Source organism: Balaenoptera acutorostrata, chromosome 10, assembly GCF_949987535.1.
Source record: "Balaenoptera acutorostrata chromosome 10, mBalAcu1.1, whole genome shotgun sequence".
NCBI classification, from domain to species: Eukaryota; Metazoa; Chordata; class Mammalia; order Artiodactyla; family Balaenopteridae; genus Balaenoptera; species Balaenoptera acutorostrata.
In genome coordinates, this window is record NC_080073.1 from 63,203,338 (window position 1) to 63,226,097 (window position 22,760).

The 22,760-nt window shown below is 41.2% G+C and overlaps 1 protein-coding gene across 1 annotated transcript in view; it reads left to right on the forward strand.

The window, feature by feature from the left end:
* Positions 1-22,760, forward strand: part of LOC103018155 (dystonin) — a 489,012-nt gene that overhangs the window by 405,495 nt on the left and 60,757 nt on the right. The window contains 10 exon segments of the mRNA XM_057554087.1: positions 703-864; positions 2,372-2,542; positions 4,927-5,093; positions 7,528-7,687; positions 7,888-8,214; positions 9,003-9,087; positions 10,196-10,437; positions 11,347-11,553; positions 22,177-22,296; positions 22,467-22,574. Of these exon segments, the coding sequence (XP_057410070.1) occupies positions 703-864; positions 2,372-2,542; positions 4,927-5,093; positions 7,528-7,687; positions 7,888-8,214; positions 9,003-9,087; positions 10,196-10,437; positions 11,347-11,553; positions 22,177-22,296; positions 22,467-22,574 (1,749 nt within the window).

Consider the following 22,760-nt stretch of genomic DNA (forward strand, 5'->3'; position numbering starts at 1 on the left):
AACTCCCCGTGCATCCCTCCCCCCACCTTGGCAACCACAAGTCTGTTCTCTCTCTCTCTTTTTTAAATTAATTAATTAATTAATTTTTGGTTGCATTGGGTCTTCGTTGCTACGCGCGGGCTTTCTCTAGTTGCGGCGAGGGGGAGCTACTCTTTGTTGCGGTGCGTGAACTTCTCATTGCGGTGGCTTCTCTTGTTGTGGAGCATGGGCTCTAGGCGCATGGGCTTCAGTAGTTGTGGCTTGTGGGCTCTAGAGCGCAGGCTCAGTACTTATGGTGCACGGGCTTAGTTGCTTCATGGCATGTGGGATCTTCCCAGACCAGGGATCGAACCTGTGTCCCCTGCATTGGCAGGTGGATTCTTAACCACTGCGCCACCAGGGAAGTCCCACAAGTCTGTTCTCCATGTCTGTGAGTCTGTTTCTGCTTCGTAGATAAGTTCATTTGTGTCATATTTTAGATTCCATATGTAAGTGATATCATATGGTATTTATCGTTCTCTTTCTGACCTGAGTGGTTTTGATAACGTTGTGAATTTATATTTAGTTTACTTTCTCATTATTATTCGTAAAGCAGCTATAACACATGACTAGGCAACAAAAATGATCTTTATTTCTAATAATCTATACCTGATGATTGGACAGATGTTTATATTTGGTGGCTGTTAGGTACTATAATTCATACAATTATTCTTTCCAATGCAGGTGTTCCAAAAAGAAGAGATTGAACCCTTGCAGGTTAAACAGCAGGATGTGAACTGGCTGGGTCAAGGCCTCGTTCAGAGTGCCGCTAAGGGCACCAGCACCCAGGCCTTGGAGCGGGACCTGGACAATGCCAGTGCGCGATGGAAGACCCTCAACAAGAAGGTGACGTTGCCGCATCCTTCGTTGTCATTTCTGTGGATTGTTCTTCTCCAGCATTTGCTGTGACCACCAGTCGTATTTCTAGTAGCCAAGCTTCCCTAAACCTGCCTGTTCCTTAACATCCCCATGAACTGATAGCCCACCCTAGATGCCCCCGGGGCTTGCTGGGCAGCACAGATGCAGGAAGGACCTCCCCCACCCACCGCCCCCTTTGAGGATAGGGACCCGGCTGCACAGCTGTGACGGCAGGCCGCCAGGATCCTGGCCCTGGGCTGGTGGGAGCACACGCACCTCTAAGGGCACAGGGGCTATTTGGCTCCATAATCAGTGTCCCATAGGGATCTGGGCTCCCTGTTGCCAGGTCGTTTACTTATTTTGCAAAGAACTTGGAACTCTCACTTTTTATGTGAAACCTAATTTTCAGATGTCAGCAACTCACTCCACACTGTGTAATAGGTCACACAGTACAGCTGTGTGTCTGTTTGCCCTGGACTAAGGGTTTGCACCTCGCTATAGATCATTAAGTCCAAATACCATTTTACTGATAAGATGTAGATCCCACCTTTTTCTAAATGCCCATGATGGAAAACACTGGAAAATAATGCTCTGATGTCTTAAGAAGGTGATGCCGACGCACAGTGGCAGCTCTTTATGTGACAGAAATGATCAGAAAAGGGTTTCGGGATGGCAGTGCTCGTCTAGTGGTGGTAGTGGTGGGGGATTGTTCTTGGAGTTTTCCTTGCGTTGAAATCTTAAGCAGTGGCTGGATCTCAGAATGACATTTATCCTTCTTTAGAGTTTGGTTCATACCGCAGCACTCCTCAAATACAACTGGGATGCAGTGTCAGGTGTGAATACTTTCCATGGAGCTTAAAATATCTTGCCAACTACTTTTTCAGCCCAAAAAGAAAAGACCTTTGAGGGGGCAATAGGATATCTCTATGCAGGACACAGAGACTCCATTTACTGGGCGACAAAGGCCCTGGCTTGTCAAGAAAGGACTCTATAGAGCTTGGATCTAGCAGAATTTAATTGGATACTTCATAGTTATTTTGCCTAGCAGAACGTAATTCTGATTCTCTCCACAATAATATTGTTGTTTAAATCTTAGTCTTTAAAAAAAATATTCAACAGTAGGAAATAAAGAATGAATCCCAGGGATAATGATAAAAATGAATAAGGCACTGTTTCTTTCAGTAACCTTAAAATATTTGAACCATTCATTGCTAATCATAAATGTATTGGATACTTCCAAAATCTCAAAGGCTTCCCCTTTTGCACTGACTGGTTGAGATGGCAACCTTATCTCCTTGGCTTACTTGCTAAGTTTGAGTTTGTCTCCTTTCCATCTGTATCCTGCCCACTAGCAATGCTTTGGGTGAATTTTAAGTGAGAAGGAAAAGAAAATTTGTGACCAAATGGGAAGATGAGCATGGAAAGTGTTGGCTAGTGGGCAAATTTCATTTTTCCTGAATGCAGTAGATAACTGGGGATCCCTGGTGCTGTGCAGGTGGCCCAGCGAGCAGCCCAGCTGCAGGAGGCCCTGCTGCACTGTGGGAGGTTCCAGGACGCCCTGGAGTCCCTACTCAGCTGGATGGTGGACACCGAGGAGCTTGTGGCCAATCAGAAGCCCCCATCGGCTGAGTTCAAGGTGGTGAAGGCCCAGATACAAGAGCAGAAGGTAAGTTAGCGGAGCTTTCATACTGTTTCATGTTAAATCTTAACAATGAGAGTAAAAGTTTACCTTGGTGACTCTCTTTATTTGTGTTAATAGGATATCTTCGTTAACTGGTAATCAATGCTCTAGACATTGTTTTGTTAGTCATTCAACAAATATTTGTGGACCATCTGCCACAGGTCAACCATTGTTCCAGGTGCTGGAGATATATCATTGAATACAAACCATAGATCATCGAGTTTAAGGTTTAGTGGGAAGGGAGGAACGGGGAGAGAGAGACAGTAAACAAAGTAAACACGTAAATGGTGTTACATTAGCCATTGATAAATAACACTGGGATGGGAGATAAGAGTTATTAGCAAGAGACAGAGCGCGAGGGTGGGGGACAGTAAGTGCTGAGTGGAGGGGTGTGTGTGTACAATTTTAAAAAATAGTGTAGTTGAGTTCAAAGACATCACTTACCGAAAAGGTGACTTCGAACAGAAATATTGTTGTTTTCCTGTGTATTAGGTTGATGCACATGCAATTGCCTATTTTATAGAGTCAGTATGGGCAGTTTGTTATGGTTCAGCCTGTACTGACATGGCAGAGAGTTGATTCACATATGCTGAGAACCATGCTGCTGTGTCTTTTGATTCTGCAAATACAGGACCCAGTTGGAAAGACACTTCTTAGAGGGATGGTGACTACTTGGGGCCACATGTACAATTTTTGTGGTCATGAGGAAGCATTTAGTGACCTGTCCAGTATTGATTTGTCAGCCATGACTTGAAATGACACATGGGGGGCGTGGCGCCTGGCACACAGCACACTGATAAGGCTTCTCTTTAAAAAGACGGGACCTTTAAAAAGAAGAGACTGGATTAAGAGGCTTAATTGGGTTTTGACATCCAATACTACTCTAAAAATTCTTCAAGACTTTAGTGTCTTGGGAAATTAACTTATTAGAAATAGATTTACAGGTATGGATTAAAGAAATATAACAGGAGACACATTGCATTTGTTTGATATTTGAAAAAATATGGTAATATATAATAATATGTAATAAAATAATATATATGTATAATTTATATAATGTAATAAATATATAATATAATCTGGTGTTAAATATAATAATATAATTGCTACCATTCACGATTTAATTTAAACATTTATTATTTGCCCAGAGTTAATGAACTATGCTTAGCCAACAAAATCTGTCTATTGATTTTGCTTTTTTAATGGCTAGAAGCTGTTCGTTAAAGTGTACCAAAAGTAATCCACTTAATTGTTCTCTTTACTGCCTAAACCACCTGTTGTACTTTGATATTTATGATGACTCTGACCTGTGTCAAGAGAGGGCATCTCTTCCCCTTCTCTTTGGCCCTGTTCCCCTCCCTTCCTGCTGTGGTGGCCTTGATCCCAAAGTGACAGTGAGAAAAATACCCTTCCAGCTTGTTACTTCTGGGTGACTGTCTGTGCCTTTGGTCCTTAGGCATCCGTCAGGGTCAGGTTAAGGAAGCATTGCGGTACTCAGCATTCTGTACACCTGTGCCTTCCTCACTGCTCTTCACACAGGGCCTGAGGTTTGCACTTATTCCTGAAATACTTGTTTTGATTCATTGGAGGAAGGGAATCCTGATTTCTGGCTACCTATGTCGAACACTCCCTTCCAGGCTTCTCAAAATGAAGCATTAAATTGAATTTTTTTCCACGGCTCAATCCTGAAATATTAGTCTTCTTTAGCCAGCTTTGGGGATTTCTGACATGTTTCCCCCTCGGTTCATTGTGGAAATGATATTTAAAGGCTCTTTTTAGTTTTCATCCTTGTAAAGAATTTTAGGAGCTATCTTACCCCCTAAAAGCAACCAAGAGCCTCTAGTTGTAGCCTCACTAGCTTGTGAACTTGGTCTGACTTTCAACTTCCCTTCTGCGGTGGATTGTTTAACAAGGGAAAAGGTTTTGAAAACAGTGATGATTTATAGTGACCTTTTCTATCTCAACGGGACAGATCACTGTTGATTGTTTAGGGCATTCCCATTTCATGATAATAATTGGGATTTTGCGCTATCAGTGCAGAGGGGTTATCCTAAGCGGCACATTCTACTCCATTGCTTTATATTAACAAGTTAATAACGAATGGTTCAGTGGCCTTATCAATATTCGTTTTATTTAGTGTGAAAAGCTGCCACCACAATGTTTGACACAATAGTAATGAATCGTTAAACAAAAGGAGTTTTTTTGAAAAAATCCTACTTCTCAGGTCCTTTTGTATGTGAATCCACACAAAGTTATTTTTGTTACATATCCAAAGTACTTTGTGTATGTTTTTCATATGTTGATAAAATTATCGCTTTGTTTCCTTTCTTTTTATTTATTTTTTTAAAAATTGACTATTTTGTCTTAAGCTTCTCCAGAGATTGTTGGATGACCGCAAATCTACTGTGGAGGTGATCAAACGGGAAGGAGAAAAAATTGCCGCCACAGCAGAACCTGCGGATAAAGTGAAGATTTTGAAACAACTGAGTCTCTTGGATAGCAGATGGGCGGCCTTGCTTAATAAGGCTGAAACAAGGTAAATGCTTCCAGTCTTTGGAAAGAGCAGCAATGGCTTTCATTACTGATTTCTTGTATTTTGGTAATACTTTTCTTCAAATTGTTATTTTCCTGTGTTTATCATGTATGTGAACATGGAGGGCAAGGGCTATGGCATCTCTGTCCTTATTCCCCCGATGGGGATGTCCTGTAGTCTCCAAATCTATCCCAACTCTTAAGAAGAGTATTTCCCTTGGGGGTCATTCGTTTATTCATTTATAATGTAGTTATCGCCTGCCTACCGTGCATCAGGCAGAGCTGGGCCTTCCGCAGGGGTGCGCTGGTCAGATCATCCCTGCCCTCAGACAAGGGACAGCCTAGCAGGGTTTCGTAGCCATTGAAGACTAATGACAAATGTGATGGTTCAAAGTGAAACCTGGGCACGGGGTGCTGTGGAAGCAGAGAACAGGAGGAACCTGGCCTGGGGCAGGAAAGTGACAGCTAAGCTCTGTTTTAAAGGAGGAGTGGGAGTTATCTGGGAAGTGAGGCAGGTGGAGGGCGCTGTGACGTTTACCAGGGCCGGAAGCTGGAGCGTGGCTCCACCGGGGCTTCATTACACTTTGTTTTCTTTACTTTTTAATTTTTTTAATTGAAATATAGTTGATGAATTTCTGCTGTACAGCAAAGTGACTCAGTTATACATACGTATACATTCTTTTTTAAAATATTCTTTTCCATTATGGTTTATCATAGGATATTGAATATAGTTCTTTCTTCATTCTTTTCACTGGCACCACATTGACCGATGTCAAGTTGTAGCTACATTGAAGTGTACACTGGCTGGGTTGGAAATAGATGACCCACTGAAGAGATTGAGCATCTCCATACATTCCTACCTTCTTTGGAACTAAGATGGTGCAGAGAAGGGTTTGTCCAATCTTGAATTACAGAGTAGAAGGAGTTATCATTCTAGGACCATTGAATAAGGGGCTCCGAAGGAGGCTGGAAGTTTCATGTTATTCTTTAATGTGTGTCAGTAGATTATTCCTTCTGTGTAATGCCCCAGAATTACTGCCATGGGAGAGACTCTCAGTACTTTTTTTTAATAAATGAAAGTCTAGATCTCTGCTTTACTCCCATGACTGTCCTTTATTTTCCTAAACCTTCCTCACAGCGGTATTAAGTGGAGGGATGGTGGTGATGCTATGATTCACACACAGACTAATAGATTCCCTTACAATTTAAATCATAGTCAATTAAATCTAGTTGCAAAATAGTTCTTTCCAGTGATTTAAGGTGATTGGATATTAGAATTTTAAAAAAAGAGTCATAAATAGTGATAATCCAGAAGTCAAAAATAATGTAGTAATTTTATTCATTTTTTTAAAAAGATCAAATGTATTTCAACTGAAGGTTTTAAAAATATATGCATATGTAATTTGTGATATGAAGGTATAGAAATTATGTTCGGTAGCATGTACCAGTTGTCTATAATTCCCTTTGTCCCCATAGAAAGCTCATTTCTCAAATCATGTAATTCTCTAAGAATTAAACATGATAACAGGTTAAGACAGCAGCTCTTGGTCCCAGCAGAAATAATTCACAGGATTGGATACGGAATCAGGTCCTCTGTATACCGACCAGCACAATCACTTGCCGTAGATAAAAACCGAGGACAGTACAAGTAGGTTTTAACTTACGTGGTACCTTTTTAAGGGAGGAAACAATGGGTTTTCTAAAAGCATTCAAACTCTGTTACAAGTGAAAGTCTAAGGAATATTTCTCCTCTTTCATGATATTTTAGTCCATAAAATATTAACTCTTGCCTCGGGGAAATGTACCTGACAGTGTACTTTTTAAAGGAGGACTCACTAGTAATTCCAGCACAGGGGATGCTATAGTTATTCTTCAAAACTTAAATCTAATTTTGACCATTTGATTAAAGCAATCTCAGTAACTGATGCTCCGATTGAAGTTAACTATGATATAAAACACAGAATATATGTTCAGTAAGTATTACCTATTATTATCATTATTATGGCTACTATTTATAACATTAGTATGATTATACCTATTATTATTGTAAGTATTACAACCAGGTTACTTAAGACTTTCACAGGATTCAGGCACCTGAGGTTGATGTGTTGTTCAGCTTTACTTTTATTTAATAGGAGAACTATTTTTTAAAGTTTTTCATAGATATTTCTTTTTTTTTTTTTTTTGGCCATGTCACGTGGCTTGTGGGATCTTAGTTCCCCGACCAGGGATCGAACCCCGGCCCCTGGCAGTGGAAGCATGGAGAATAGGAGAACTATTTTAAAGTATCCTCTCCGTGTGAGAGATTTTAATGTTAACGTTAGATGTTTTCTACAAAAACTGTTTGGAGTGGAATGCAGGAGCACGAGTGAAGATTTCTGTTGACGGTTTCCCACGTTTCCCATCCCTGAATGACCTTCCTCTTGGCACGTTTTCAGGAATCGTCAGTTGGAAGGTATCTCAGTGGTAGCACAGCAGTTTCACGAAACCTTAGAACCACTGAATGAGTGGCTGACAACCACAGAAAAGAGGCTGGCGAATAGCGAACCCATTGGAACCCAAGCGTCCAAGCTGGAGGAACAAATTGCCCAGCACAAAGTAAGGTTCCCATCACAACGTTAGTGAGATCCAGTTTTCCGTGCCCTTTGTGGTTTTAGGACATGCATTTGAGTTTTGTACTGTTGTGTGATGCATCAGTGCAACCTTAAGACCCATTTCATGTGTCATCTTTTTGTTCAATTTATGTTGTCATTTTTATTTGTCCATTCTTTTTGTTTCCTTTTTTAAACTTTATTTAGGCCTTAGAAGATGACATCAACCATCATAATAAACATTTACACCAGGCCGTTAGCATTGGCCAGTCCTTAAAGGTTTTGAGCTCCAGGGAGGATAAAGATATGGTGCAGAGTAAATTAGACTCCTCTCAAGTGTGGTACATTGAGATTCAAGAGAAAAGCCACGGCAGGTCTGAGCTTCTCCAGCAGGCTCTGTGTAATGCTAAGATTTTTGGGGAAGATGAAGTGGAGCTGATGAACTGGCTGAGTGAAGTGCATGACAAGTTGAGGAGACTCTCGGTCCAGGATTCCAGCCCTGAGGGGCTGTGGACACAGCAGGCTGAGCTGCGGGTATTTTGATTTATTTTATTTCATTTTTTTAATTTCAGTTGTCCTCATTTTCTCAGTCTTCCTTATTTCTGTATTATTTTATGTTCACTATGATTTAGGTGAGTTGCTGTACTCAAAGAAGACATTGCCTATGTATACAGTGACTTTTTTTTAATGGAAGTATAGTTGATTTACAATGTTGTGTTAGTTTCAGGTGTACAGCATAGGGATTCAGTATATATATATATATATATATATATATATATATATATATACACACACACACATACACATATATATATGTTTATGTATATATATGTGTGTGTGTGTATATATATATATATATATATATATATATACACTTTTTCAGATTCTTTTCCCATATAGGTTATTACAAAGTATTAAGCAGAGTTCCCTGTGCTGTACTGTAGGTCCTTGTTGTTTATCTATTTTATATATAGTAAGTAGTGTTGTATTCAATTACTTTTAATGAAGTCACATGTAAGAAGAGATGTAATTTATCCAATAGCTGGATTGTTGACCTTTCATTTTGTTATTTCATCTTTGTATACAAAGACCCATAATTAACTAGTACTCCAGTGCCTCCACATCGCCCATTTTCTGAAGAGGGGAGTAAATTATGATAGGTGAACTGAGACATGGGCACAGTGGTGGAAAAAAGATGGGTAAACATGAGAACAGTGAGGAATATTTGAAAAGGTGTTTCCTCAAATAAGATTAACTGATAATGCCAATGCTTATTTAAATTTATTTTTTTCCCCCGCATAAAAATGGTACCTGTGTTTTAGGTTCTGCAAGAGGACATCCTACTCAGAAAACAAAATGTAGATCAGGCCTTACTAAATGGTTTAGAACTACTTAAACGAACAACAGGTGAGATACCTTTCAAATCAAATCCTCATGACGTGAGCATTTGTGTTGCTTTCAAGATATTTTAGAGATGGGGGAAAAACACAGAGCATGCTGGAATTTTGGGGCCACTCCAAGACTTCATCCTGGGGAATGCTTTGAAGGCCGACCGAGGGGGTTTTGGACTATGATTTCATTGTTTTTCTCATGATCTCACTGAGTTTTTAATCGAAGTTTTGTGTATTACTCATAACACCAAGCATTGGCCAGAGAATCCCGTGGCAGAGTGACATTAGTTTTCCACTTGTGGAAGGCAGTTGTTCTAGATGAACACATAGGTTGTAGACAGTTTTTTAAAATTTTAAGATAGGTGGCATTCAGTGACACATAGTGTGACTATACCCAGGCTTCATTTCTCTGTGCTTGAACTCACCAAGAAGACAGATATTACCTTGTTTTAGTAATTCCTTTGGCTGTAGGAATGTCTCATTGTGTTTATATACAATTCAGCACATGTGTGTGGTGGGGGACGGTACCATTCATTATGAATGGGAAGAATTTGATACAGTATTGAGAGCCTTGCACTTGGACTCTGAAGCCCAGGAAACAATTTCTCTGTGTCTCTGAAAATTAAATAGAGGCAGGTGAGGATCTGTTGGAATAGTGCAGGTGAGTTTATTATTTTTAACACACACACACATGCATAGATTATACATATATAAATGTATATATGTGGCAGGCACTATTCTAAACATTTTGCAAATACAAACTCACTGAATTTTTATCACAACTTTATGAAGTAGGTTCTATTCGTAATGCTAAGTAACCAGGGGCACAGAGAGAGGTGAGGTATCTTGTGCAGGGTAATAAGTCACAAACTCAGTATGCAAACCTAGGCAGTTTTTAACCCCGACGCTTGAAAATGGAAAGACCATACAGATAGTTGCAAAGGTGGTGCTTTCCACATAGCCCTTTATAGTTTTTATATTTGCATTTTCAGAGCTGTTTACATTCGCCAGATATCCTCAGAAAAATTCAAACCTAGGAAGGGGCTTTTCTTGGGTCAGAACTTCTTTAGCTGAAGAACTCTTCTTCCCCTTTCATGAGATATGACATGCTTTTGAAATTCTAGGTGATGAAGTTTTAATAATTCAAGATAAATTGGAAGCCATTAAAGCGAGGTACCAAGACATCACTAAACTGAGCACGGACGTCGCCAAGACCCTGGAGCAGGCACTGCAGCTCGCGAGGCGGCTGCACTCCACGCACGAGGGGCTGTGCGCTTGGCTGGACAAGGTGGAGGTCGAGTTGCTTTCGTACGAAACGCAGGTTCTGAAGGGAGAAGCCTCCAGCCAAGCACACGCGAGGCAAAAAGTACGCTCCGATTTATACACTCTTTGGATCCGCTTGTTATCTCTCAGGGAGCCTTATTCACACAGGGGCGAAGTGATATTTATCACGTGTCATTACTAATATACTTAAGGATGCCTTGGTGGGCGGGAACCCAACAGAAATTGGCAGCAGATCAGCTATTTAAACTTTTAGGAGCCCAGACATGAAAACAGCATATTGTCATTTGTTTCTCGAATCTTATAGAAACAGAATGATGAAAACAGAAAAAAAAAAAAAGGAAAATGGTCACTGTTTCAGAGATACACGTAATTTGGTTAGAATAGTGATACCTTTATAAGATAGATGCCAAGCATGAGGTGGCTTTTCTAATTATATTGCAAGAGTGGTGTTCTCTCATGCCGATCATCCTCCTTCTCAGAGTTTTCCGCCTCGGTTTTTATCACCCCTGAAGTACGATCACACCTGGGTGAAGGCAGTCTGGGAGGTCAGGTCCACTGAGCCTATAATGATTCAACTGGGATGATTTAAAGCCAGTGTGTCCTCGTTTTGAGGGTCACTTGATTCTGGTTTGGACTTTCCTCTTTAGTTTTCTGGTACCTGATTACTTCGAGGTTACCAGCAAGGTGGATTAACTTGCTGGGTTAACTTGCCGGGTTCGGGTTCCCAATTTTTAAACGTTTATATTACATTTCAAAGCTAAAGTCTTGCCATGTTGACAAAGGAAGTGTTCTTTGTAACTTCTCAGGGGAACACTTTCCTTTCTGCAAAATAGCTTTAAGTAACCAAGGGGTATAGAACGTAACTGGCACTAAGGGGATCCGTGCATCACGTTGGCCTGTGAAGGGCTTTAGCCCCAAGGACAGTTAGAGGAGAAGCCCATTCAGACTTGGCGTTTCCCACAGGTTTGTGTTTCCTTCCTTCTGTTTTCAGGAGCTAAAGAAGGAAACTAAGAGCAGCAAAGCCCTGCTGGACTCCCTTAACGAAGTGAGCTCTGCTCTCCTGGAGCTGGTGCCCTGGAGGGCGAGGGAAGGGCTGGAAAAAATGGTGGCTGAGGACAACGACCGCTACCGCTTGGTGAGCGACACCATCACACAGAAGGTGGAGGAGATTGATGCAGCCATCCTGAGGTCCCAGCAGGTAGGCGAACACTTGGGCGTCTGGGCAGTGCGTTTCCTCCACTTGCTCCCAGGGCCTCCACCTGATCAGAGATGACTGTGAGTGGTGCTTCCGTTCATTGGTTATGCTTCCACAACAGAAGGGGTTTGAAAAGCATTTAGCTGGGCTACTTGGACATGTGAGTGCCGGGCAAGGCTCATCTCTACATTGTTGGCAGCCATCTGCCTCCTGGTCTCCCAGCCTCAGCAGGTCAGCCACTGGCAGGACTAGCGCCGTTCTCCTGCTGTCCAGACAAAATGCCTTTTGTGTACACGTGTGCATGCTGCTCATGTTAATTTTATGCCCTGGCTGCGTCTAATCTGTGTGTGAGTAAATATTTTGAGATATCGTGTAAGTCACTATTAACTGTTCCTTGATGTACATGGCAAAGAAAGGCTGAATTCTTTCTAAAAAGGAAACAGTTGTATTGGTGATGTAGTTTTTTTTTCTGAAGATGACTGAAAGGGGAAAAAATGATCGTTGCTGACCTGTCTGCAACTCGTACGGTTTCTGGTTCCAGAGAGTTTTATAGGCCCCACCCCTTAGCCACAGCTCTCTCAGAAGACTGTGGGCAACGAGGAGAGGGTCCTGGATCTAGAAGCTTGTAATACATGTTTTGATTAACTTTTATTGAAATCTCTGAATATTTATATTAAGTCATCAGCCTCTTGTTGCAGACTTGCTCTGACAGAGTTAGTAGGGTTTTGCTGTGTACTGTGGAGCAGGGCTTGGGAAGGTGATGACTCAGCCTTTGCACATCCAAGCCAAGAGCAAGAAACACAAATCAAGCAGGTCGTGTGGAGCATCCAAAATTCATTCTCTAAGGCTGCCGTAAAAGTGTAATTTATCTAGTTCTAAAACATGGCGCCTCACTCCTCATTTCAGTGCCGTGCTCTGGAATCACAAAAGCCGATGGAATACAACGATAGCAAAAGGCCTGCCTCAGACATTTTTGCGAGGGAGGCCTTCATGCCTGAGGAATGCATTTGCGTGGCTCTGTTTTCAAAGTCTGGAGGAATTTGTATGCCTCATTATCATAGGAAAATAAGCGTGTTTATTTGTGAAGTTTATTCAACTATTTGAAAAGAGTTGGCTTGTTTTTCACCAGAATTTCTTTCGACCTTTCATAGTTGGCACTGAAGACTTCTCTAAATAGCACGACAAATATTCTGTCCTCTTGGGAGTAGAATTTTCTTGAGAAGCTGACTGTGGTTGGCTAGTTCAGTGAAGGAGGACAGTGATAAGGGTGTAACCAAACCGAGGTTCGGCTGCTTGCTGTTCATAAGCCAATAACTCGAGAGGCAAGTGTCAGTAGAAAGGAAAGGTGCTTTAATCAGAAAAGCCAGCAGTCTGGGGAGCAGGTGGACTTGTGTCCAGAGACCAGTTCTGAAGATTCTGCTCAGCCGTGACAGTTTTTAAGGGGAAAAGAATCTCAGTGAATCATCGAGGCAGGAGGTTGGGTTCTGCATCCTTGTCCATTGAGTGCAGACTGGCTGACTCTCTCTTCACATGTTATCTTGCCCCCGTGATCTCCTGCAGGATTGCTAAGGGGGCTGTTGGGGGTAGAGAGCTAGTCATTTTTAACTGCTTAATTCTTCATTCTTACTTCTTAAAATCTAGCAAAAGAATCCACAGGTTAGACAGGGCATGGTGCGTATTCAGGAGAACATAAGTCAGGAGTTAGTTTCAATTGCTTAGTGATCTCATTCCTGTAATTAGGTTCTTTTAAGGTTAGAGGGGAACAGAAATGGGCAAACAGGAAAGGGGCAAAGGAGCTGCTTTCAAGGGCAGGTGACAGGCTGAGCGCCTACTGGTTTGTAAGCTCTGCCAGGTGCCAAGGTCATTTAACTGTAGCCCATTTCTATTCAGAGTTTTGCAAATGTTTTCCACAGGTTGGTCTGTGTTTTCTCGAATCTAAAACATATACCCTATAGGAAAATAACAATTATTGGGGTTTTTTTTCCGGATAATATCATTCCTTACTGAAAGTTTCAAGACTTTGTGAAAGAATACAGAAAAACTCGTGGAAGCAAGAACGTGCAAACACTGTGGTCTGTATCCTTCAAGCCTTTCTTGTGAGAGAGGGGGAGATTGTTTAGTAAAAGTATCTCACTACCAGTAGGTCATAGCTAATGTTAGTGCCATTGATATATTAATATCTTCTGGTTATTTATATGTATTTATTCTGTACTTGTATGTGCATTCCTTTGAAATGCCTGCATGTCTGCCCAATGGAATACCTCCAGTAATAAAGAAAACCAATAAAATTCACTTAAGCCAATTTAAAAAAAAAGGAAAGAAGAGAATACCTTTCCAGTAAGGCTGAGATGTACCATTTAGAGCTGGGAGGAGCATATGCAGCGTGTGGGGAGGTAACCTGCCTGGGGTCCCACAGCTAGTGTGTGGTGGAGATGTAACCAGGACTTAATCCAGATCTCATTCTACCTCCCTAAAGGGCCTCTGTATAAATCAGGTAGAGAGGAAAAATCCTAAGGCAGGAGGTGATCCATTTTTTTCTAACCTCCTTCAGTAATCTGAAGGAAGGCGCCATTATTGCAGCAAAATAGAAGTATGAGGATATTTCCAACCGTAAGGCCTGTGAGACTTGGGCAAGTAAACTGAAAGGATCAGGAAATCTCTCTCTCTCTGTCTCTTTCTCTCTCTCTCTTTTGGCAAATTTAAGAACACATTGGTACCTGTCTTTCTGGTTTGGCAGAGATTTAGTTTTGCACTCAAAAGAATAGTTTCTAAACTCATAATTAACAAGTTTAGAAAGGACCTAATATATCACTGAAATTGTTTTATAACCTTGCCCACTTATAGATGTTTGGAATTAGGACCAGAGTACAGTTTAATACGAAAATACTTGTTTTCTCTTTATCCAGTGATAATGCGTCCATGAAATATAAAAGGAATGGTGCAAAAAAAATCTTTAGACTTGGATATGAACCGCGTATTTTGTATGATTTGTTTGATGTTGTATAAACAAATCATCTCCCATTCTGTTTCTTCTCCACCTGAACTGTGGACATGATCTGACAGCAGTCCATCTTTTTCTGCATACCTTAGGCACATACATCTTGTTTTATTAAGAGCTACTCCTTCCAGATCCCTCCCCGACATACCCAACCACGAGTGATGGAGTGAGGATATGGGCCTTGCAAATGACTTGGTAGTTTTTAAATTTATAGATTTGATGCTTCGTCCCCAAATAACCGGAGTAAATTCAACTAGACTGAAAATAACTGAATGTGCTGTTTTTCCAAGCAGCTTTCTCTTAAGATGTTTCCATCTTTTGACATTAAGATGGTTTATGTACAGGCCTGCCTCCTTTATACTGGTATAACCTGCATTTTTGGAATTCAGCAGCCGTGTAGGGACATTGTGAACAGTCAGGCCACCATCACAGAGGGTGTTGATTGACATGGAAGATGTCAGGCAAACGTGGAAAAGGGCTGAGGTCTGAAGAGAGGAGGGAAGGGGGCATCCAGATACCTTCTCGTTAGCGTGTGCTTCGTATCCGTCCGGTATACATTTAGTTTTCAAAAAACTTCTGATGTGACCTGGTTAGATTTTTCACGTTAATTCTGTATCACATAGCAGTTTTGAAAAGATGTGTCATTGAATTTTGAGATCATAGGGCCAAGAGCCTTATGTAAAGTAGAGTGATGTTCATTATTATTTTGGAAATAATGGAACAGCCTCAATTATTGGCAGATGCCTGAGGACGGTGTACATTCATTGTGACCAGTTAATAAGCTTCTGAGTCTGACTCTGCAGATTTGCAGGCATCAATATTCTGAAGAGGATTTTTTTTTAATTGGGCCCATTCATAAGTTTTAAGAAAAAGCTGAGTGGAATAAGGCAGCTTAGTAAATAGTGATTGTGAGCTTTAGAAAAAAGCAAAACAGCTGCCTCCTTCTCACAATGCCTGCCATTATCTGAGTTAGAAACTGGGGGTATTTTTGTATGTTAAACCTACACAAAGTAACCTATCCTTGTTGCTCTCTTTCTCTAATTGCACACTGAACCAAATGACCCATGTGGAAATGAGGAAAGGAGGTTTTGCTTGAAAGAGGTACAGACTTACAGCCTGAATTCAGATCACTGTGATTGTTTAAACCCGAGAGCATTTTGTTGTCCTTTGCCTCTTATAAATGTGCAATTATCAGAAGGTGCTGAAGTGTGTATTTCACTGGGTCTGGGCATCCCAGGCACTCTCTGGCAGTTCTAATTGCCTGGCTTATTTTATTGGGCCTTCATAACCCCCCAGTATAAAGGCACACGGGTGCAATTAAAATAAACAGTTCTTTGGGTCATTAGGGATCAGCCTGGGAGAAAAATAACACCTATTAATTTCTCTTAAAGAACTAGACGGAAACCTCCCCCACGGAAGTGAGGTTTGTTTACGGTGGGAAAATATGGGCTCGGTTATGAATAATGTGAAGAAAAATGGAAGGAAATGCTAATCAAAAGAAAGCAAGTGCTAAGACCCTCGCCAGGGGAAGGGAGTAAGAGGATGTCCTGGAGGTTAAAGTTTGCTTATCACTCTGTCTTTCTTAAACCTCTGCTTGCACGCAAGAGAAACTTTCTAGATAAGTACAAAAGCAGTTTGTCAGACGTGGGAGAAACGTTTAAATAGTCAGTGAAAACCCACCACTTATTGACTGTTGTGGTATTTGAGCCGATATTGGTGAAATCCCATGAATATTTTGAGTGACCGAGCCCAAATTGTGTACAAGCATGAGGGATGTAACAGGGCAACCGCAAGTGTAGGCTCTGGGGTCAGACCACCATGGTTTGAATCTCAGACCCGACATTTACAAGCTGGGTAACCTCTGGTGAGTCAGTTAACCTCTCTCTGCCTTGGCTTCCTCAGCTGTAAATGGGATTAGTGGTAATACCCACATTATATCCTTTTATCCTGACAGCCACTGTATATTCTTGCATGTTCAAGCACTTAGAACAGTGTGTTCAGTAGAATGTTGGCAGTTACTGTTTTACCGAGTGTTTTTCAGGAATATTTAGAGATTAGCCAATTAAAATGTTTTTCACCAACTTGTAGGAAGTTTCTGAAATACTAGTTCAACTATACTAGGAATTACCGTAGCTGGGGTTGATGGTTGGACTCCAGGGATGATGCGTATTAGAATATTTCCCAGAATGCAGTTGAGGATGCTAGCACTCTCTACAATTCATTTGAAGTCATTTTTTGCTACTTGTATGAGTAGTAAGCAAATTTATTAAAATTTGGTATAGGGAGCTTGCTGTCCACGTTACTCACACGTGAAATAAGCCGTTTCATGGTCTGTTAGAAATACTCACGTTAAGTAGTTGTTTGAAAGGGTCACAGACCTAAATAAAAACACCTTGTTTGACTGTAAATTGCTTCATGTAGACCCTGGGACTACTCCTTTCATTGTTGGACAATAAATATTTTCTAATTTAATGAAAAAACCTTTCAAAGGACAGAGGGAAATTTCTGCTTGAAGTCTTGTTTTCTTTTAGCAGAGCAAATATTTGCCTTGGTTCAAGAAACAGTGTTTGAGTTTCAGCTTTCTCTTTTGGCAACTTGGATGGTGTCGTCATACTGATTTTCATTGGATGCTTTTTTTTTTTTTTTTCTTCCAGAAAGTATCATCATACTGGTTTTCATTGGATGCTTTTTGTTTTTTTTTCTTCCAGAAAGGGAGACTTATTATTAAACTCATATTAACACCAGCAATCTGCCTTTCTTTATGAGGACTGTCATATAAATCCTAAAAATAGCCTGAACACAAACAAGAGGGGTGGGGGCATCACTTTATTTTTTTCAGGGACCAGTAGAAGAAAAAAAATCATTCCTGTTAAATTTTATTCTTGATATCTTGCAGCATTTGCACTCTGGTAGAAAGGGCTGGACTATTTTTTCTCAGTTTTGTGCTGAGTGCATCACATAGTAGAGCTTTACCCTGGAGTTCCACCATGTGCGGCTTGAAAGCGAACGATCAGACTCTTCCACTTGTTTGTTGTGACGATTTCTTTTTCCACATCTGAAGCTGCTGAATTAGTTGATGAAATTTTTTTTCTTTTTCACATTGATCAGCAATTGCTAATGAGTAGTTCCATTTGAAACTAAGTCATGTAACAATTATTGAACCAGATGAAGATAGAATTTTTCAAATGGCTTATCAAGATTCCTTCTGGAGTCCACATTGTTCTGACTTGTCCCCGTAGCAGCAAAAGTAATGAATTAGTGGGCAGAATATTTATTCACAACGCTACATGCAAATCACGAGGCGGCTTCAGAAAACAATGCATGCCGTTATGGGAAACATAGGAAAGAGAAAGACTTCTGCTTGAATATATAAACGTGCGGAGTCATTTTAGAAGTACTACCCTTATGGGGGTGCTCGCCCACTCTGACGACTAAAGCTCTGCATTTCTGTCTGGAGCAACTTTGCCTGTCAGCGATCCTCTCAGACGTGTGACACTTGGAGGAGGACCCATGGGATATGTGTCCAGTCCTCACACATGACAGTGTGACGGCTGCCCGGACACCAGAGGAGTCTCAGAGCAGCCTGACTTTGCATGATTTTTGGTTAGATGTTGGTTTATATTCAGATTTTGTTCGGTAGCCCTTCTAGAGATTAAGTAAAGGTCTGTTACACCGTATCTTCCTTTTCATATCTTTATGCCATTGGTTTTTAAAGGTAAATGTAAAAGTATTATTTTAACCCCTGTTATACTTCTGCTTTGGCCCATATTTAGATGATTATCTAAATTTTTTTCTATCTAAACTTGTTGACTAAAAGAACTTGACCTGCAAATAGCTTTAGTATTCATTTACTCATTCATTACTTAGTAAAGGTGAAAGCTAGTGGGTTCATGATAGGTAGAAAAAACTGTAAACAAATAATAATTCAGTAATATTAAGAATTTTTCACTTATATAGTTGGTAATTTTTTACCTGAGAGATTGGAACCATCACAATGACTTAATCAGTGCTGTCTTTTGTGCCAGGCCACACTGGCAGGTTATGCCCTTATAATTAAGAAAAGTTCACTGATAAGTTTGACAAAGATTATTAAAGAATAAATTATATACCCCATTTTGATGAGGGGATAGCCAAACTCTGCTCGTGGGAATATGAATCAGTACAGCCAGGGCAACTTGGTAGCATAGATCTAAAAGAGAAAATGCAGACAGGACTTACAGATGAGAGGTTACCCACGCAGAGTTGTTTTTTTTTTTTTTTCAATTAACTTGTTTTAAGATAACTGTAGATTCACATGCAGTTGTAAAACAGAATACAGAGGTCCCGTTGTACCATTCACCCAGTTTCCCCAGTGGTAGCATCTCGCAAAATTATGGTACAACATCATGAGCAGGGAATTGACACGGCTGCCATCACGACAGGGAACGTTTCCGTCACAGGGACCCCTCATGCTGCCCTTTTATAGCCACACCCGTCCCCTCCCACCTCTGCCTCCTCCTCAATTTCTGGCCACAAATCTGGTCTCCATTTCTCTAACTTTATTATTTCAAGAATGTTTGAGTACTTTCCAGCCACAGCCACTTTTTCCTCTCCTTCTGGGACTCAGTGACTTGAATTTTCTTTTATTATAGTTCCTCAGGCCCTGGGCTCTGTTAATTTTTTTCAGTCTATTTTCTATTATTCAGGCTGGGTAATTTCTGTGATTCTGTTTTCTGCTTCACTCATTCTTTCCTCTGTCCTCTTCCTTGGTCTCATCCACTGAGCTTTTATTTCAGTTATTACATTTTTAAGTTCTAAAAATTTCCATTTGGTTCTTCTCCGTATATTCTGTGTCTTTGCTGAGACCTGCTATTTTGTTGCTGAGGCCTTCTAATTTGCAAGCAGAGGCCACTCTTCATCGCGGTGCGCGGGCCTCTCACTATCGCGGCCTCTCTTGTTGCGGAGCACAGGCTCCAGACGCGCAGGCTCAGTAGTTGTGGCTCACGGGCCTAGTTGCTCCGCGGCATGTGGGATCCTCCCAGACCAGGGCTCGAACCCGCGTCCCCCGCACTGACAGGCAGACTCCCAACCACTGCGCCACCAGGGAAGCCCCGAGGCCTTCTAATTTTTCCCTCATTTCCACTGCGTTTGAAATTGCTCATGGAACATTTTTATCATGGCTACTTTAAAATCTGCCAGATAATTCTCACATCGTCTTCTAAGTATTAGCCTCTGCTGATAATCCTCTTTAATTCGGTTTGAGTTCTTCTGGGTTCTCGGTGTTGTGTGTCTTGGGTCTTCATTAAGCCTTCTGTTTTAGCTGGCTTTCCTGACACCGCTCTGGCAGAGGCAACGGGGATGCTGCCAGGTGGAGGGAGATCCCAGGTCCCCCAGGCAGCCTCGTGGGACACGTAAGGGTGGGGCCGCTCACTGCTGGGTGGGAGTGGGAGTTCCAGCTCCCTGACACCATGGTGAAAATCCTGACTGTCCACAGGCTTTCCCTGATGCCACCCTGAGGAGAGGGGGAGGTCCAGGCTCCCCATGTGGTCTCCACTGACCCGGGAGCAGGGGTCTGTGGTCGCCTGTGGGAGTGAAAGTTCCAGCTCCCGACTTCGCTGACATCACCCTGGCAGGGGTGTCGGGCCCAGGCTCAGGAGGGTGGAAATCTGGGCTCCCCGTTCAGCCTTGCTTGGCAGCAGTGTGGGGAGGCCAAGGCTTTTTTCTGTGGTGTTTGGTTGGAGTAGAATGGTTATTGTCTATAAGTTTTCTGTCTTGCAAGGCTGCTCCTTTCCTGCTCCTTTGACTGGAGACGGGTTTTCCTGGGGCTTTTTCTGCACCTCTGGGTGCTCCTGGGTGGCAGTTTCTCCAGCATCCAGTCCAGGGTATGGGAAGCCAAAGAAAACCCAGGGAACTCACCCCCGTGCTTTTCCTCGGGTCCAAGACTCATAGCAGCTCTGCTTTCTTCTCTCTCCTCCCGGAGGCTCCTTGTATGCGTTGTGTATAATGCCCAGGGCTCTGAGATGTACTTGTGAGATAGGGTAAAAGTAGGTCTACCCCATCCTCCTGTGAGTCTGCGGAGTGTTGCCTAGTGTCTTAAAAGTACGAACTGTTTTCCAGTTTAGTTCCTTACCTCCACCCTTGTCTCCCCTCCCTTAGTTATCCCCTGACCCCAATCTGGATTTCCAGGTGCTCTTGAAACATTAGAGGTTCTGGCAGTACTGGACTTGAAAATCACAATGTCCATCCCCCTTCGCTTTTCCCACTGAGGCTTTGTTAGTTACCATTTATGGTTGGTGCTGTGGTGTCACTTGCCCTCTGTACTCATTTATGGTAACTGGAAGGCATGGGGTTTATCTGATGCAAGGTATTGAAAATGTTTGTGCTCTTTGACTTAGAAGTCAACTTCTAGGAATCTACCCTAAGGAACTAATTAGAGATGCCAACAGAGATTTATATACAAGGATATTCGTTACAGGCTTGTTTATATAATAGTGAAAAAATGCAGAGAACCTAAGTGAAAATATCCAGGTATGCTAGAATACAATGATGGTATTTAAAAAATCACATTTATATGACATGGGAAATGTTCATGATAAATGAAAAAGCAGGATATGAAACTGTTTATACAGTATTATCCCAGAGCTTTCTAGGTCTCAACTTCTGGAAGAAAATTCACTAAAATACCAACGGTATTAACTCCAGCTTTTAATTTTCTTCTGTATATTTTTCCATACTTCACAAATTTCTACCATGAATTATTGTTATGCTCAAGAAAAGAAAATCTCTTGAAATATTTAAGAATTCTCTTGAAAATGTTTTCTGCTGTTATTAAATGAGATGTAAAAGAATGATACATGAGACATTTGGGGGTATACTCGGCATACATAGAAAGGTATTTTCCATATACACACAGAGTAAATAAATGGGAATATGTCATTCTTTTTTGCTAGGGATTTTGTACTTTGATAACAGCATGCTACCTGCATATCATATTAATGTGATAAAGTGAAGGATGAAGTGATTTAAAGATGGTGTCCAGCTACTGACTTCTATAGATTTTCAATTTGTATAGTATTTTTTTTCCAGATCTCTTTCCATGTCAGAAAGATGCAGAGTTCCTCATTTTCTTCAGTTATTGCAGTACAGGATCGTGAGCACACTATGATTTTTTTTGTTAATTAATTTTTATTGGAGTATAGTTGCTTTATGATGCTATGTTATCTTCTACTGCACAGCGAAATGAATCAGCCATACATATACATATATCCCCTCCCTTTTGGATTTCCCTCGCATTTAGGACACCACAGTGCATTAAGTAGAGTTCCCTGTGCTGCACAATTTGTATAGTATTGCTAAAGAGAAAATCCTTACCACCACCAGAGAGAAGGCATCAGTGTTAGCTGTCCTCATGTCATTAATGCCGTGTTATGGATCCAGCACGTTTTAAGAGGTTGTGTTTACTTTCTCTGTGGAAAGTTCTCCTTTCTTTATAACATCAGTCACCATCATGGATTATTTCAGGTTGCCATGAAGAGACAAGCTCACATTTTCCATTTGTGTGCTAAGGATATTTGAAAGAAATGTAGATAGGTATTTCTCTGGCACCAGTTACAGGAACTTGCTGACCTGATTATTTATCTTTTGTTTAGTTTGACCAAGCGGCTGATGCAGAGTTAGCCTGGATTAGTGAAACAGACAAAAAATTGACATCTCTGGGTGACATCAGGCTTGAGCAAGACCAGACCTCCGCTCAGCTGCAGGTTCAAAAGGTGAAGACACACATTTCCAGTTGCATCTACATGGTTTGTCAGTGTGCTCCAAGGAAATGCACTTGCATGATTGAATGTAACTTGGTCATTTTAACTGCTTTGCCTAATTGTTTTTGTTTTAGTCATACACTCTTTAAAAAAAAAAAAAATCTTTGTTTTGGTAAATACAGACATTCACCATGGAGATTTTGCGACACAAGGATATTATTGATGAGCTTGTTAAATCTGGACATAAAATCATGAGCACATGCAGTGAAGAGGAAAAGCAGCCGATGAAGGTATGATCTCGTCCATGTGACTGATGTGAGACTTGTGAGCAAACAGCATGTGTGGGGCTTTCACTCTGAGAAAAGCGCTTTTCCTTTATCCACAGCTGCTGTTTAAACAGCTAAATCATTAGTTTCAAATAAGGCATTTTTCAAGCTTATAGAATAACAGTGAAAGGAATACTCCTTAAGGGAATC